Consider the following 16,159-nt stretch of genomic DNA (forward strand, 5'->3'; position numbering starts at 1 on the left):
ATTTATATTGATATGACAGATTCTTCTAGTACGTGGTCTTTTTTTCTGGACCCCTAGCTTTATAAATCTGTAATATAGGCAATATATATTACACAAACTAGGTCACCTAATTATTATTTAAAAATAGACTCGTATACAATAAGTAAACAATTATCTATTATTTTTCAGCTACACAAACCACTCTCACAAAATGCTATGTAAACTTTTCTACGAACAAGAGAAAATTCAAACTGTTTACATTGATCACATAAATAAAGATAGAAGTAGTACCTGCTAAAAAAATTTTTGTAAAGCCTATGAGCCATGAGGCATCATCATTGTTCTGTGCCTTTTGTGTCAACAAAACCGTTGACTGACCGTTGACACACTTTCGGAAAACGTATACGTCAAAGTCAAATTTAAACATAAACTGTTACAAAAATACAAAATACGCAATAAATAAAAATAATAAGCCAACAGGAAAAAACTGAAAATCCAGCAAAATGTGCGTTAAAAAAGATAGAGAAAAAACTAAGCAATCACTTAAAAAAGAAATTTGCGACATATTTTCAGATTGCCAACGCACTACTGCAGTACATCAAAGAAATGCTATCATTTTAAAAAAAGTATATGAAAATGTAAGTATTTTTTTAATAGGTTTTTTTAGATCTTTAGTTTAAAAAAAAAAACTAATAATGCCATGCCATAGTATTAACTAATTTCTTTTAAGGGCTTGGATGTTTATAGCCTATGTTCTGCAATCTACCAAATGATGTATCTTGATTTTCAGTGTAAAAACTTTAATTTGTGACATACATATGTCCTCAAAGTACATTATAAGACTTAATATCATCATATCACATAGTTTTCCCAATATCCTATCTTGCAAAATATTTCTATACCTATTTAAACTATATTTTATATAGGTTTTGAAACTGTTTTCTTGTAGCATGTCTCAGTTAAATGTTATGTTTATATTGCATTTAAGCCACAATTCAGTGTAATGAAAATTAAATTTTTAACTGATGTTTTACATTTTGTTTTCCACTCCCGACAAATATATTGCATATTTTGAAATTGAATCGTTTATTTCAGAAAGGGGTCAAGTGACAAATCTTGACAAAATGAGCTCAAAAAATTTATTTTTTTTCTTAAACAAATTAACAAGATAGGGTCAATTGGGGCTAATGTGAAACACACAAAACATTGGGGCTAATCTGAAACATGTAAATAACTTTAAAGTTTTAGTAGATGAAGATGTGGAGTATATGTCATTTTGTAGCTAGTACATTAATTAATTAAACCCCATATCAAACATAGTCAAAATCCACCTAACTGTGTATAGAAAAATATAAAAATCATAGACTTGCAATTTTAAGGAAAAAAACTTTTAATCAGAATGCCAAAACTTTTTCTCAGGCATTAAAAAATACATTTAAAAACACAATCATTTAATTACAATGCATTCTATTAGAGTGAATGAGCATTTTTAGCTATAAATGTTTGTCCTAACTCTGACCAAACCTAAAATATTATCCACCAAAGTCGAGGGGCTAATATGAAACAGTGTTTGGGGCTAATGTGAAACACTCTCCAGTATTATTTCAAAACACACATTTAAAAACAAAATAGTTATGTCTTTTTGTTTTTCTTTTTGTTTTATTCATGCAGCTTCTTCCTTTTTTACTCTGTGTCAAAGGTAGGCATTTTTTCAGCTGGAAGTTTTCAGTCAGCTGTATGACGGAATTTGTATATAAGGAAGGTGACATCTTCAATATAGATTTCATAGAAATAGTTGCGGTTCTACCTTATCCAGTAAGCACTTTTAAGTACAGAAAAATTACATATGTATTTCCTGGAAGTGTCAATGTGTATGAACAATGACTGAAGTTAGCAAAGGCTTAGGCCTATACACAAATTTGTTCATATTTCAGCTATTCATTTTTCCAGTTCTGTATTGTAGCTTATGTTGCTTATTTTGAATTATAAAAACCTTCCAAATGTAAACTGTTATTGTTATTACTAATTTCCATGGAGATTAATCCTACCTAAATCCATATTTAACTATTACCCCAGTTAATAGGGAAAAAAACATGAAAAAATGTTAAGCAGGGTTTTGAAGGTGCTAAACGGTAGATAAGAGATAAATGATGATAATTCCGTGAAGACGTACAGCTAATTTTTCTTCTTCTTTTTTTTTAAACAGGTACAAAGAATGACAAACTCAGTTTTTTGACTATAAAACGTTTCTTGTAAATTTTAGAGAAAAATGTTTTAAATAAGTGTTGTAGATCTTAAAAAGTTCTTGAATTTGATAGTACTCATATTAATATACATAAACAATTGACCTAGATAATTGCAAACAACTCTCATTTTTGCACTAATTTTTAAATATTAATAACTTTACTTTTTACATAATGATATATAATTTAACTACTTTAAATTATGCCATTTAATGGTTTCTTTAAGTGCACTAAATTTCAACCAGATTGACCAAATAGTTTATAAGTTATTCAATTTGTTTATCCCAGAGAGCAATTGTTTATACAACTGTTCTTGCCCTAACAGTGAATCTAGAGATATTTAGCAAATCGCAATCAATTATCCGAGAGTCTACTTTTAAGATGCATTAAGAAAAAATTAACATTTTATTAAAATTGTTATTAAAAAACTCGTTTGAAAAAGACCCTACTTTCTAGGTTATAAACAATTTGAATCACTTTGACAGTTTTTATGTCACACGCTTGCATGTAGGCTCACTGAAAAGCTGGTGAAAAAATACATATTAAAAAAGAAAAAATAATTTTATATGACAAATAGGAATCAAGTTAGTATTTTTTTTATAAATCAAATTTTGCATTGTTTATAAACATCTATATTTTACGATCCAGTTTATAGATTGCATATGCAGTGAAATAATAAAAACTTATGACCTGTTAAACTGATGGTACTCGTGAAACACCTCCAACGAAAGTGAAGGTGGGAATTGTTCAAGCTTCGCTTCCTTTTTTGGGAAAAAACTGCAATATATTATCACCTTCCATAGCATGCACAACCTTCTTTTTTAACTGGAGTAGCTCAAGAAAATACTAAAAATTGTGTAAATTTCACCTTGCACAATTGGAAAATCCCGTGAAAATCAATTAATTGAATTTTATTATAAAAGTTATTGAACTCTACAAGTATTCCTTAAAAATTATTTAAATTATTAATTAAAGTATATTTTTTATATAAATATAAAATAATTATAAATTAGTACAATACATTATTTATTTTTTTTTTATTTGAAATAATTAAAAAGTATTTAAAAGTCCTTAATAGTTTTTAAAAAACTAATTTTTGTTTTATTTTGTTTTTGAATTGTTATGAAATGTTATTTAATTTAATGAAGCTATTAATATTTCTTTAGATAGGCATCTAATAAGTATAAATATGTAATATGTTTGCACTATTATTTAATGATGTATGTAAGTTCAATAATTAGAATAAAATTCGTATATTTGTTTTGATAGTAATATATATATATATATATATATATATATATATATATATATATATATATATATATATATATATATATATATTTTAATAAATTCATATAATTAATTATAAAAATAAAAAAGTAAAACATTGTTTATGAATTTTAATTTGATTATTCTAGTGAACGTCTATAACTTCTAAATCGCTTCTCGGCAAGATACAGTTTATCCTCTACAAAGTCTGACTCGACATCGTCAAGAACCACTGCAGCGCGATTACAACATTTTTTCTCCTCTTCTTCCACTGCACAGTTTGTAAAAAGATCCGTACAGTTTATACCATATTTTTTACAGCCACATCTTGTACTTTTGCAACCCGTTGAACATTTACATGTAATTTGTTTTAATATCTCTTTAGGTATCAAACAATCTAAGGTGTAAATAGGTTCAAAACCCGTATCAGTTTTTTTCCATCCATACTGGGTAGCATCCAGTTTTTTACCTAACCAGTGTTAAACGCGAAGTACATGCTGATAACCTGCACCTTCTGTTGGGGGCAAATTTTCCAATTTAAAAGATTTTTTCCCTGTATTTCTTATAAATTGTAAAAAACGTAACTAATTTAATGCCAATATGTTATTATTTTTTTTATATGTAACATCAATTGCAGCAGAATACAAAGCAACAATGATATCACATCCGTTTTTCATGATGTCCTCCTTGTTAGCATTCTCGTCATAAAAAATATTTATCAGATCTACAATTTCTGACGATGCAGTTAATAATTTGAATTTTCCTTGATTAAAAAAAAAGGAAGTTGTATCACACTCAGTAAAAATATATAAGAACCCAACGTATTTTCTTAGATGAGAATGTTTAAAACTATTACAACTATAATAGATAGATTTTCCTTTTGCGCCTTTTTTTTTCAAAATATATGTTATTGTCCGGAGCAGAGAGTTGCGTCAATATTATGAGTATATCAGTATCATTACCAATTATTACAATGGTCTTGTTAGTTTCATATGTATGTTCGTGAAGAGCTGTCTGCACTATTAATACGTCTGCATCTTCATCTGCTACTTTAGTTCGGTACCCAGATTTGTTGAGCTCTGCACATAAAAGTTGAATCAATTGCTTTTTATTTTTACTAACTGCTAAAAATATTTTTTGTTTTATGGATAAGATCGTGTTTTCAACCAATTTATTTTCTGGGCCTGAGCTAATTATTATTGTATATTTATATAAATAATATTCTTTAATTAGTAAAATATAAGTAATTCTTACGAGAAATTATTGTAAAATTAAAGCAAGTCATAGCAATTAAACTGCAAATTTTTTCAACATGTTTCAAATTGGGATTCCATTCTAAAAAATAAAACGAAGCTATTCTCACCTTCACATTTGTTGGCGTTTCACGAGTACCATCAGTTTAATGAGTCATGACTTTTTATTTTTTTTACTGCATATGCAATCTATAAACTGGATCGTAAAATATAGACTTTCTTAAACAACTTATTCAATTTTCAGCTCTTAATGTTTATAAAAAATGGAAATATGATTTATTGAAAAAAAAAATTCTAACTCGATTTCTATTAGTCATATAAAATCCACTTTATTATTTTAATGTGTATATTTTCACCAGCTTTTCAGTGAGCCTACATACGAGCGTGTAACGTAAAAATTGTCAAAGTTATTCTAATTGTTTATAACCTAAAAAGTAGGGTCTTTTTCAGGCGGTTTTTTAACAACAATTTTGATAAAATCTTAAAACATTTTCAATACATCTTAAAACTAAAGTCTCAAATAATCGATTGCGATTTGTAAAATATCTCTAGAGTCACTGTTAGGGCAAGAACAGTTGTTTAAACAATTGCTGTCTGGAATAAACAAATTGAATAACTTATAAACTATTTGGTCGATCTGGTTGAAATTTAGCTCACTAAAATAACCCATTAATTGGCATAATTTAAAGTAGTTAAATTAAATATCGTTGTGCAAAAAATACAGTTATTAATATTTAAAAATTAGTGCAAAAATGAGAGTTTTTTACAATTATCTCGGTCAATTGTTTATATATTGCAATATGTGTCACACCAAATTGAAGAACTTTTTAAGGTCTACAATATTTATTTGAAACATTTTTCTCTAAAATGGATAAGAAACGTTTTATAGTAAAAAAACTTAGTTTTTCATTCTTTATAACTGTTTTAAAAAAAGAAGAAGAAAAATTAGCTGTACGTCTTCACGGAATTATCATCATTTATACCTCATCTATCGCTTAAAACCTTCAAAACCCTGCTTAACATTTTTACGTGAAATCGATGATTTTTTCCCTATTAACTGGTGTATATCTTATTGTTGTTGTTTTAATGTATCAGTTAATTGGCCAATATAGTTGCAAAGTGATAAAATGCAAAAAAAATGTAGGTATAAAAATTAAGTTGTAAGGTAGTAGGTTAGTAGGTACTGAAAGTTTACATACACAGCTAAATGCTGATATGTTTTTTGATTAATTTAATGGTTGTAATAAGGCAATTAAGTATATGTTTCACAATAGCCCCATTGCTGTTTCATAATAGCCCCTTTTCACGGGGCTAAAGTGAAACGCAGTTTTATTTTTTTTGTGCTTTTATTTTATGACAAAAAACATTTTTGAAACCACCAACTTGCAAAGGACACAAAGATACATACTAATGAATTTTTGTTTGTGTCTTGGGGCAAATAGATCATAAGTTATATTGCAAAGTTTACATTTTTGTTTCATATTAGCCCCGATTGACCCTACATTTTTAAAAAATACAACACCTTTTGACAAATACTCCAGGTTATTAGGTAGAATTTTTATTTTATATAAAGTGATTGTTTGTTGAATGTAAACAGTGTGTAAACTTGATTTTCTCAAAAGTAGATATTTGTGACTTGCCCCTTTCTGAAATAAACGATTCAATTATCATACATATTGAAGTGAAATTTTTTGTTCTGAAATCCTTAGCCCTCCCAGGTGTCATAGGAATAGCATTTTGTTTCTGAATGTGATGTTTTAAAGTGTCATATAAATGCGTAATCGGATTTAAATCTAGGCATTATATGGTGGCCAATATAATTTTTAACATTGACTACATTATCATTAATAGAAGGTTTAGAAACAGTATTACATCTGCAAAAACATACCCAAGTGCAGACGCAGCAACTAACCATAATCTGCTCTGTGCTGGATTCACACTAAAACTAAAAAGAATAAAAGCACCCACAAGGCAGAAAAAACCTAATACAGTAGAACTCCGTAAATCCGAACCCCACGAATCCGAACTTTCGGCAAATCCGAACCAACGGAAAGTGAAAAAAATTTAAAAATTCAAGACAAAAACTTAAAAACATGACAGAGTAAAGCCAGAAAATTGGACAATGTAGGATTACTAGGACTTTGACATTTAAAATGTCTTAAAAATAAATATTATACTTTAATACAGTAAAACCTCGATATAACGAACCAATTGGGTGGACGGGTTATCCGTTAAAGCAGAAAGTCCGTTATACAAAAATACGTTTAAAATGAATCAAAAAACTTTTTTTTAAGTTTTGTTTGCACTTTTGAAGTTTGTCTCACAACTAACAAACATTTATAACCATATATACGAGACTGGAATGATGCCACAGATATGGTTAGAGTCTACATTTATTCCACTCCCAAAAAAACCTAATACATCATCATGTAAAGACTTTAGACTAATTAGTCTCATGAGCCACTCTCTCAAGTTACTTCTTAAGATAATTCTTAATAGAATCAAGCAGAAATGTGAAGAGACAATGGGAAACAAACAATTCGGTTTCAGAGAAGGATTGGGAACAAAGGAAGCTTTGTTCTCAATGTTAACATTACTTCAACGATCATGGGAAGCACAGAAACCAATTTACGTCTGCTTTATAGATTTTGAGAAGGCGTTTGATAGAGTTCAACATGATAGGTTGTTTGAATATCTAGAAATGATTGGAATAGATGATAAAGATCTGAGACTTTTACAACATCTATATTGGAATCAAGAAGCTTCTATTCTGGTAGACGGCAAAGAAACAGACAAAATTTGCATTCAAAGAGGTGTCAGACAGGGTTGTGTGTTATCCCCAACTTTGTTTAACGTATACTCAGAAATAATTTTTAACGAAGCCTTGGAAGGACAATGTGGAGTTCGAATCAGGGGAGAAACTATTAACAACATCAGATATGCAGATGACACCGCGATCATAGCTGAAAATATCTAAGATCTTCAATTCCTTATAGATCGAGTCACTAGAGTACTAGAAAATGCTCCAATAACGGACTTATGCAACAAAGACAAAGTTACTGGTGGTTAGTAAACAAGACGTCGGCCCTATGCAACTAATTGTCAGTGATGAATCAATAACAAAAGTTAACCATTTTAAATACCTAGGATATTGGATAAACGAGACACTAAATCCGGATGAAGAAATTAAAACTCGTATAGAAATTGCAAGAGGAGCATTTATGAAACTTAGGCTACGGCTCCACGGGCGAGAAATTGACGCTAGCAGTAGCAGTAAAATGAACTTAAGGTTCCGCGGAACGGAATAGGAATAGCCGAACTGTACCGACTACAGGACTTGTGCGTAGTCGGTTCAGTTAGGCTATTCCCATTCCGTTCCGCGGAACCTTAAATTCATTTTACTGCTACTGCTAGCGTCAATTTCTCGCCCGTGGAGCCGTAGCCTTAGATCTATTCTGAGCAACTCTCAACTGAACTTACAACTAAGAATCAAGTTCCTAAAATGTTATGTGTATCCTGTATTACTATATGGATGTGAAACCTGGATCATGAAGGTTAACATGATGAACAAATTAGAAGCCTTTGAGATGTGGTCGTATCGTAGAATGCTCAGAATATCTTGGGTTCAACGCATTTCAAACAGAGAAGTCTTAAACAGAGTAGGTCAAGGCGAAGGTGACTTAATGAAGATGATAAAAAAGAGAAAACTTGAATATCTGGGGCATATAATGAGAGGTAGCAGATACAGGATGCTGCAGTTAATACTCAATGGAAAGATTGACGGAAAAAAAAGAATTGGTCGAAAGAAATATTCATCGCTCCGAAACCTTCGTCAATGGACTGGATTATCAGCAGATCAATTGTTACATGCCGCACAAGATCAAGTACGATATCGGCAAATTGTTATGGAAGCTACCCAAACATTTGGGCACGGTACTTAAAGAAGAGAAGAATATAATTTTTAAAGCTATTTTTAAAGTTTTATTTATTCTAGCTACATAAGCAAGTGTGATATCAATCATTTGCACGAATATGTCATATCCAATGTGGCTGGCAAATGGCAAAACATGATCTTCTAAAATATTTTCATTATACATGCCAGCTGGCATTCACCCAATCGCCTCCAAGTGTTTGGTGTATCCTTTCAAAGCAATACTGCTCCATACTGCTAACTCGAATGCAATCATTGTTTCCTTCTTTGTAATTGCCCAACATTTTCAACAATTTCCAACAGTTCTGTATATCATAGCTGGTCTTATGGCTGTTTCATAGAGTTTTCTTTTCAGTATCATGGGAATCTTTCTATCACACAATATACCATTCGCTTTCTTCCATTTCATCCATTCATCCCTAATTCTAATGCATACATATACAAATCTATTTCTCCATTCTCATGAAAGAGTCTACATCATTGTCTAAAGATAAATGTAATAAATACTTGGATTACTTTAATAATTATAGAAGCTGTTTTAAATTTTATAAATAAACTTTTAAATATAATATTAAATCACATTATTTTAATATAATATAATTGAAGCGTTTGTTTGAAAAACAACACTTGTCCAAAAATTAAAATTTCGGCAAATCCAGAAAAACTTCCCAGACATCTGTTGTTTTTCTAAAACTATCTAAATATTCTATGTAGTTTACTCCGAACATCTGAGATTTTTACACAACTGAATGTGTCAGATGGATAAAGAAACTACCATTCTATGAGAAGAATACATAAAGTTGAATTTGCGAAAAATAGACATGTGTTGTTTTTCAAATCAACGCTTCAATTGTTATTAAATTTTTAACTGAAATTTATTTGTTAAAATAGGTAATATTTTTTATTATCTATTTAATTGCAAATGTACAATCTACTCCACACTAACATTTAGAGCATTAAGTAAATAGTTTAGATTTTGTAGTATGCATGTGCGGGTACTATTCATCAATAGTTCTTCGTACGGTTAGTCAAGTAGATCTTCTGGCCAGATTTGTTTCAATCTTCTATCTTCCGAGGGTTGATGGAATAGGTCCCTTTGAACAGATTGTCATAATTTGATGTTCGTGCTTTGTATTTATTCAGGCTAGATGATATTACATCTTTTATCAATGGGATTTTTAGATCGCTTTTATAAGATTAGATTTTTTGTTACATACCAAGATGTTCCAGATATCCTACACAGTGTCTTGAACTGAAATGACTGTAATATTTTTGTATTTGATGGCTTGGTACAGTGTTAAAATGTTGCGAAATTGAGACAGTACAGCAAGTCTACGTTAGATGTCACAAGTCTCTGAGAAGGCGTGACAGGCGATGACAGCAAGAGCAAAAGAAGATACTATTCTATTTCCATTGATAACGATTGTGTATATGAAAAAACAATGAACAATTTTATTACTTTTGCAATTGTATGTTATGTGCTTCTTTTAATTTTGTGAATAAATGTTATGTAATATTTATATCTCAATCCATCAACCAAAGTTATTACAGTCCACTCTATTGAAGCATCAAATACAGTACACCCCCAGAGCTCAATGTCATATGTCCAAATTGGCTTTAGTATATTTGTAGATGGTCAGTTTCTTTTCATGTGATAGTTTATACTTTCTATTGAGGGCCATGGCCATAATACATATTTTTAATTTTCACATTGAGTTGGCTTCTTTTTGCTTTTATGTATGTCTTCATGTCAGTTTCTCATCCAAGTGGAGTCCCAAGATATTTTACCACAGTTTTTACAAGGATAGGTTTGTTATGTATGGTAACCTGGGGTGATTTACTTCTTCTTTTAGTAAATGTTACTTCGGTGGATTTATCGGTATTAATATTTATTTTTCATTTATGTAGCCATCTATAAAGGATATCCAGGTGGTATTGTAGCTTTCCAGATGCTCTGGAGGGGTCCACGTCTGAGGTTATTATTGCAGTATCATCTGCAAATGTAGCTCTTATAATATTGTCGTTTTGTGAAATGTCTGCAGTAAAAATGAGATAACGGAAAGGTACACTATCCTGACGAACTCCCGATTTTATAGGTTTATAACTTGATAGATCATCATCTATTTTTACTTGGAAGTACAGTGGAACCTCAATTATCCGTCAGGGCACCGGACCAAGGGTATGGCGGATAATCAAAAAGACAGTTAACAAAACATTTAAAAAAAAATTAAAAATTTATGGTACAACTTTCAAATTTTATTTGTATGTTTTGTTTGACAATATAGGTAAGAGGGATTTGTGTTCATACAATCAAATCAATTTGATTTAAAATATTCTCAAAATCTTCACATACATACGTTATTCTTGACAATATTCTTCACATTTTGCAAGGGCTGAATTTCTTAATCAGCGTAAGATCATGCAATCTACTTTATTGGCTTCTTCTTGTCGAGAATACCACTCGATGAATTGTTTCATGTGCGATGCAGCTTCTCTAGCTTCTTTACGCAAATCTTTGTCATCGACATCGCCACTGTCAAATTCCAAGTCTGTGTCAGCTTCTGAATCTGTTTTGTCCGCTTCTGTTCCCATTTCATCATCTGTCAGCAATCAGCGAATTTAGTTTGGCTTATAGCAATGCTCAAACAAAATGAATTGATGACTCAATTTTTGCTTATGTAGTCAATACAACTTATGCACGGACCCTGACAGTTAACAGAGGTGATGGTTAATGGAGAGACGGATAATCGAGGTTCCACTGTATCTATCATTTCAATATGATTTCAGGATAATGTAAAGTTGATATGTATGTAGGTACTAGAGGAACGGACTGGCAATTGTTTTGAGATATTCTAGATGAAAAAATTAGTCGTAATCAGTGTCAGTAGCAGAAGTCATACAATATCTAACACAGAATATCCAGTGTACCTCATGGACAGCTACCCTCGAGGGTCATAAAAGGGAAAAAGACAAAGTAAACATACCATTTCACAATAAGAAGAGCTAGACGAACCTGGCAAATAACTAGAAATTCCATAGACAAAATAGGCCAGAAACCGAAGCTTTTCACCTCGCAATTTTTACAGAATGGATCGATTTGCTTGAAAATTTGAGAATAAGTAGTGGATAGTCCAAGGATCAAAATCTATATGATGCCGAAAGGCGCTTTTACCATGGGGGTGGTTTATTATATTTTGACCGCAAAAGTTGATAAAAACATTCATTATAAGCAAAAAATTTTCTATAAGTACATTTTTTTTTGATGAAATTAATAGTTTTCGATTTATTCGCTATCGAAAGTGTTAGTTTTGTATAGAGAAAAATCAATGTTTTTCGATATACTCATTTACGATTCACTCAATTTTTGCTCTAGAAATTTTTTTTGAACCATGTTCTTGGGAATTAAATAACCTACAATTTTCTATTGAAACATTTTTTCGTATCCCTGATGCTAATCTTTCTATTCTGAAGAAAATTGCATTTTTTACCAAACTACAAACATTCGTTATTCGCTTTTAACTCCAGTTTTTTAAAAACTAATCATTCTAAGCCAGTCAAACTTCTAGAATCTATTAACAATACCTAAATAAATAAGAATGAATAAGGCCAATGACTAAAAATACCGCTAACTTACATTAATAATATTATGCTTCCATTTGGATTTCTCCTTTATTTTTTTTTTTTTCAAAAAAATATATTGATTTTTTAACCGTAACTATTTTATTTTTTACCTTAAAAAGTTTGGTAAAAAATAATTTTGTAGGTCTTTATAAGATCTATAAGCTTATTAATATTAAATCTTTTTATAATCCTTAGTCGCAAAAAGAGGTGACTCTGAAAGGGTTGGTAAAGGTGGTTTTTGCATGTTATTACAAGTTTTAAATGTCAATAGCTCACTCAATTCTTGCCATAGAAAAAATTTTTGCAAACCAGTTTCTTGGGAATTAAATAGGCTACAATTTCATATTTAAACATTTTTTCATTTCATCAAAAGGCCATTTTTTTTTTCAAAACTACAAAAATTCGTTATTCGCTTTTAACTCCATTTTTTTAAACTAATCATTCTAAGCCGGACAAACTTCTAGAACCTATTAACAATACATAAATAAAAAAGAACAAATTAAGGATAATGACTAATTTTAATTAGGGTGGTGATTAGGGGGTTGCTTCCCATCACTTTTTCGCTGAAAAAAATAGGGACTGACATTCTTTTCATTATAAGTCACTTAATTTTTGAGCTTAGAGACTTATTTTATTTCCGGAGATAGATATTTTTAAGTACTTTAAATTAGTTTGAACAAGTTATCCTCGAGAAATGCATAGTTTTCCCGTCATTTGACTTTGAAACTACAATATTTCTGTGGCTTGGTTCTAAAAGGGCCAATGTCAATATTTCACTTTTTTGTACAGCTTTATTTAAAATTTAATTTTGACAAAACAAATCGCAAAAAATTGACATTGGCCATTTTAACACAAAGTTACATACCTACTGTGGTTTGGTGTTAAAATGGCTAATGTCAATTTTTTGTGTTTTGTTTTATCAATATTAAATTTTAAACAAAGGTGTACAAAAAAGTGAAATATTGACATTGGCCCTTTTAGAACCAAGCCACAGATTTAGCATTTGACGAAGAAGAGCCAACATATAATAAAGTATAGCCCGATTACTAATTGGTCTTAAAGAAAATTAAAAAAAAAACGGTTTTGTTTATTTTTTCAAACGGTACATTTTTGTTGTTGTGATAGGTGTGATGTGAAAAGTAAAGTTGTTGTGATAAAACGAAAACTTTTTGAGTTATTAGCAGAAAACTGATTAAAAACATTGATTTTTTCGATATAAAACTAACACTTTCGATAGCGAATAAATCGAAAGCTATTAATTTTTTCAAAAAAATATATAGAACGTTTTTTGCTTATAATGAATTTTTTTACCAACTTTTGCGGTCAAAATATAGTAAAAAATTTCCACCCCCGAGATGGGGTGGCAACCACCCCCATGGTAAAAGCGCCTTTTGGCATCATATAGATTTTGATCCTTGGACTATCCACTTCTTATTCTCAAATTTTCAAGCAAATCGATCCATTCTGTAAAAATTGCAAGGTTTTGTCCTGTTTTAAGCTTCATTACTTGGACTAAAAGATACCTAAATAAGTTAACTCACAGACTTACGAGAGAGCTGCAAAACGTAAAAATTAGAGCTTTCACTCATATATTACGCAGTTATCTGTTTGTTACCACTAATGTTAAAAACATTTGAATGACTCTTACTTAAAAGAATAGAAAAAACAGTGCATCTAAACGAGATTTTACCAGATTATCAATTTGGATTTAGAAAGAAACATTCAGCAGTACAGCATAGAAGTGCCACCGAATAGTTAATAAAATCAAAACTGGTTTAGACGAAAGTGAATACTTCAGAGTGTTTTTAGATATACAACAAGCATTCGATAGAGCAGGGGTCACCAATTAGCGGACCGCAGTCCGCATCCGGACCGTGAGCTAGTTTTGTGCGGACCGTCAATAAATTCAGAATATACCTAGTGTTTGGCAATTTTGAAAATGTTTGGCCATGAAATTGTGTACTATGTTTGGCTCAACTTATGTGTGCGAAGCCGCTTTATCAAGAATGAACTTTATTAAAAATCGGTAGAGATCTCACTTAACAGATGAATATCTCAACCCCCTAATGAGACTCAGTTAAACTAAACTCACTCCAAACTTCAGACAGGTTGTACATAAAAAATGTCATTTTTCTCTCTGATAATTTAATTTTATAAAGAGTTTTCTTTCTAAAGAGTTTTATTCATTTCCTCTCTACTATATGTTAAGTAGGAGTACTTTTCAGATGTGCATTTAAGGGGGGTATAGTTAATTCTGCGTTTTGTGCATAATTTTAAAACGTTTTACCTTGAAAGTGGTAGGGTTAAATTAAATGGGTAAAAGGATATCTTAAAGAACAACACTTGAAGATTATTCCGTTAAATTTTTATTGAAAAATATTAAAAAATGAAGCAGTGGCGTCATTTTTAAGTAGATGATCCAAAAAAGAAGATGATTTTGCGGTGTATTGTCGAAGCGAAGATCCGTGGAATAGTGGAATATGCGCATTTTATCAATGAAATTCGATATTTTTAAGATATTCCAGAAGCCGCTATAGATAAAATGTTTTAACGACTTATTAATAATTCATAATTACTCAACGGATATTAGTACAGTTAAAATAATTAAGATGATAACCGGACAACATTGATTTAATGAGTAAAATTTAGTTTTTTTTTATTTTAATGACAAAAAAAGCAAGCCCATTAGCAGAACCCAATTAAAAATTATTTTGCACATCATATTTGAAACATTATTTGGTTGAAAAATCTCATTTTTGTTGGCAAAAAAAATATATTAATTTGTTTGGACTAAATTAACGTTGTGCTTATCTTAAAAAGGATATGTTAGTATCAACATTCGCACAGTGTTGCCAAACTGAATTTTGTTATTTTGGGTGTAAATTTTTTCCACGGATCTCCGAGGGTACTATACACCATATCTTCGGACAGAATCATTTGAAACATATAAACCAAAAAGATTATTTTAGTTTAAGAGTTTTTTGAGGTAGTGACGTCGAGTTTTTATGATTATATTGATTTTTAAATTCATGGTATAACTTGTAAAGTGAAAAATCGAAAAAACAAAAAAAAATGTGTTCGGTAAAGAGAAAAATGGTAATATAAACAAAAAAATATTAAAATAAGCAAAAACTCGACGTCACTACCTAGTAAAATATCTAAAAAAGAAGTGTGCAAAATTTCAGAAAGATCGGTGCATTACTTTTTGAGTTATGATGTACACCGCCTCAAAAAACATGTTTTTCAGAAAACGCGTTTAAAAAAATGTAGTTTTGTCAATATAATACTAAGAAAATTTTTGTATATCCATATCTCCGTCAATTTTGCTTGGATTAACTTGAAATTTTAATGGTATACCCTTAAAAATATTTACAATCAAATAAGCCAATAAAAAAAATCGAAAAAAATAATCAAAAAAATACTATACCCCCCCTCAATTAAAATAATTTTCAGATTTAATAAGTTTGCAACAAACACCTTGCATTGAAACTATTGTAGAAAAGACAACATGTTAATTAGCATTTTGTACTATGATTATTTATTTTAAATTTCTCAGTTTCCTTTCTACAAAATTGAAGATGTCTAAAAACTTCATTAGCATTCAAAATATAAATTCTTATATTTTAAAATATTCTCAGTAACAATTTACAATACTGCTGTTTTCAAAATATACTGAAAATAACATCAAAACAATACACAATGAATTTATATTTTATTTATTGTACCAGGAAAACTTACAGAAAAGTATACAGTAACCAAAAAACAATCAGATATTTTTAGATTTCCTTTCCATATTAGTCCAAGTGTGAGACCACTTTCGTATGAAAAATGTTTCTGACTCGATTTCTTTGCGGATTCATGTT

At 30.1% G+C, this 16,159-nt stretch overlaps 1 protein-coding gene across 2 annotated transcripts in view; it reads left to right on the top strand.

Moving 5' to 3' along the window:
- The first annotated feature begins 73 nt into the window (after nucleotides 1-73).
- Nucleotides 74-16,159, top strand: part of LOC114326729 (condensin complex subunit 3-like) — a 162,065-nt gene continuing 145,979 nt past the window's right edge. The window contains exon 1 of one of the 2 annotated variants that reach the window (XM_050648039.1): nucleotides 74-617. In XM_050648039.1, coding sequence (XP_050503996.1) covers nucleotides 483-617 — 135 coding nt within the window. In that variant the 5' untranslated portion in view covers nucleotides 74-482. Of the gene's footprint in view, nucleotides 618-5,503; nucleotides 5,885-16,159 lie in introns of those variants that run through there. The other variant, XM_050648047.1, reaches the window with a different exon arrangement.

This window comes from Diabrotica virgifera, chromosome 1 (genome assembly GCF_917563875.1).
Source record: "Diabrotica virgifera virgifera chromosome 1, PGI_DIABVI_V3a".
In the NCBI taxonomy this organism is placed as follows: domain Eukaryota; kingdom Metazoa; phylum Arthropoda; class Insecta; order Coleoptera; family Chrysomelidae; genus Diabrotica; species Diabrotica virgifera.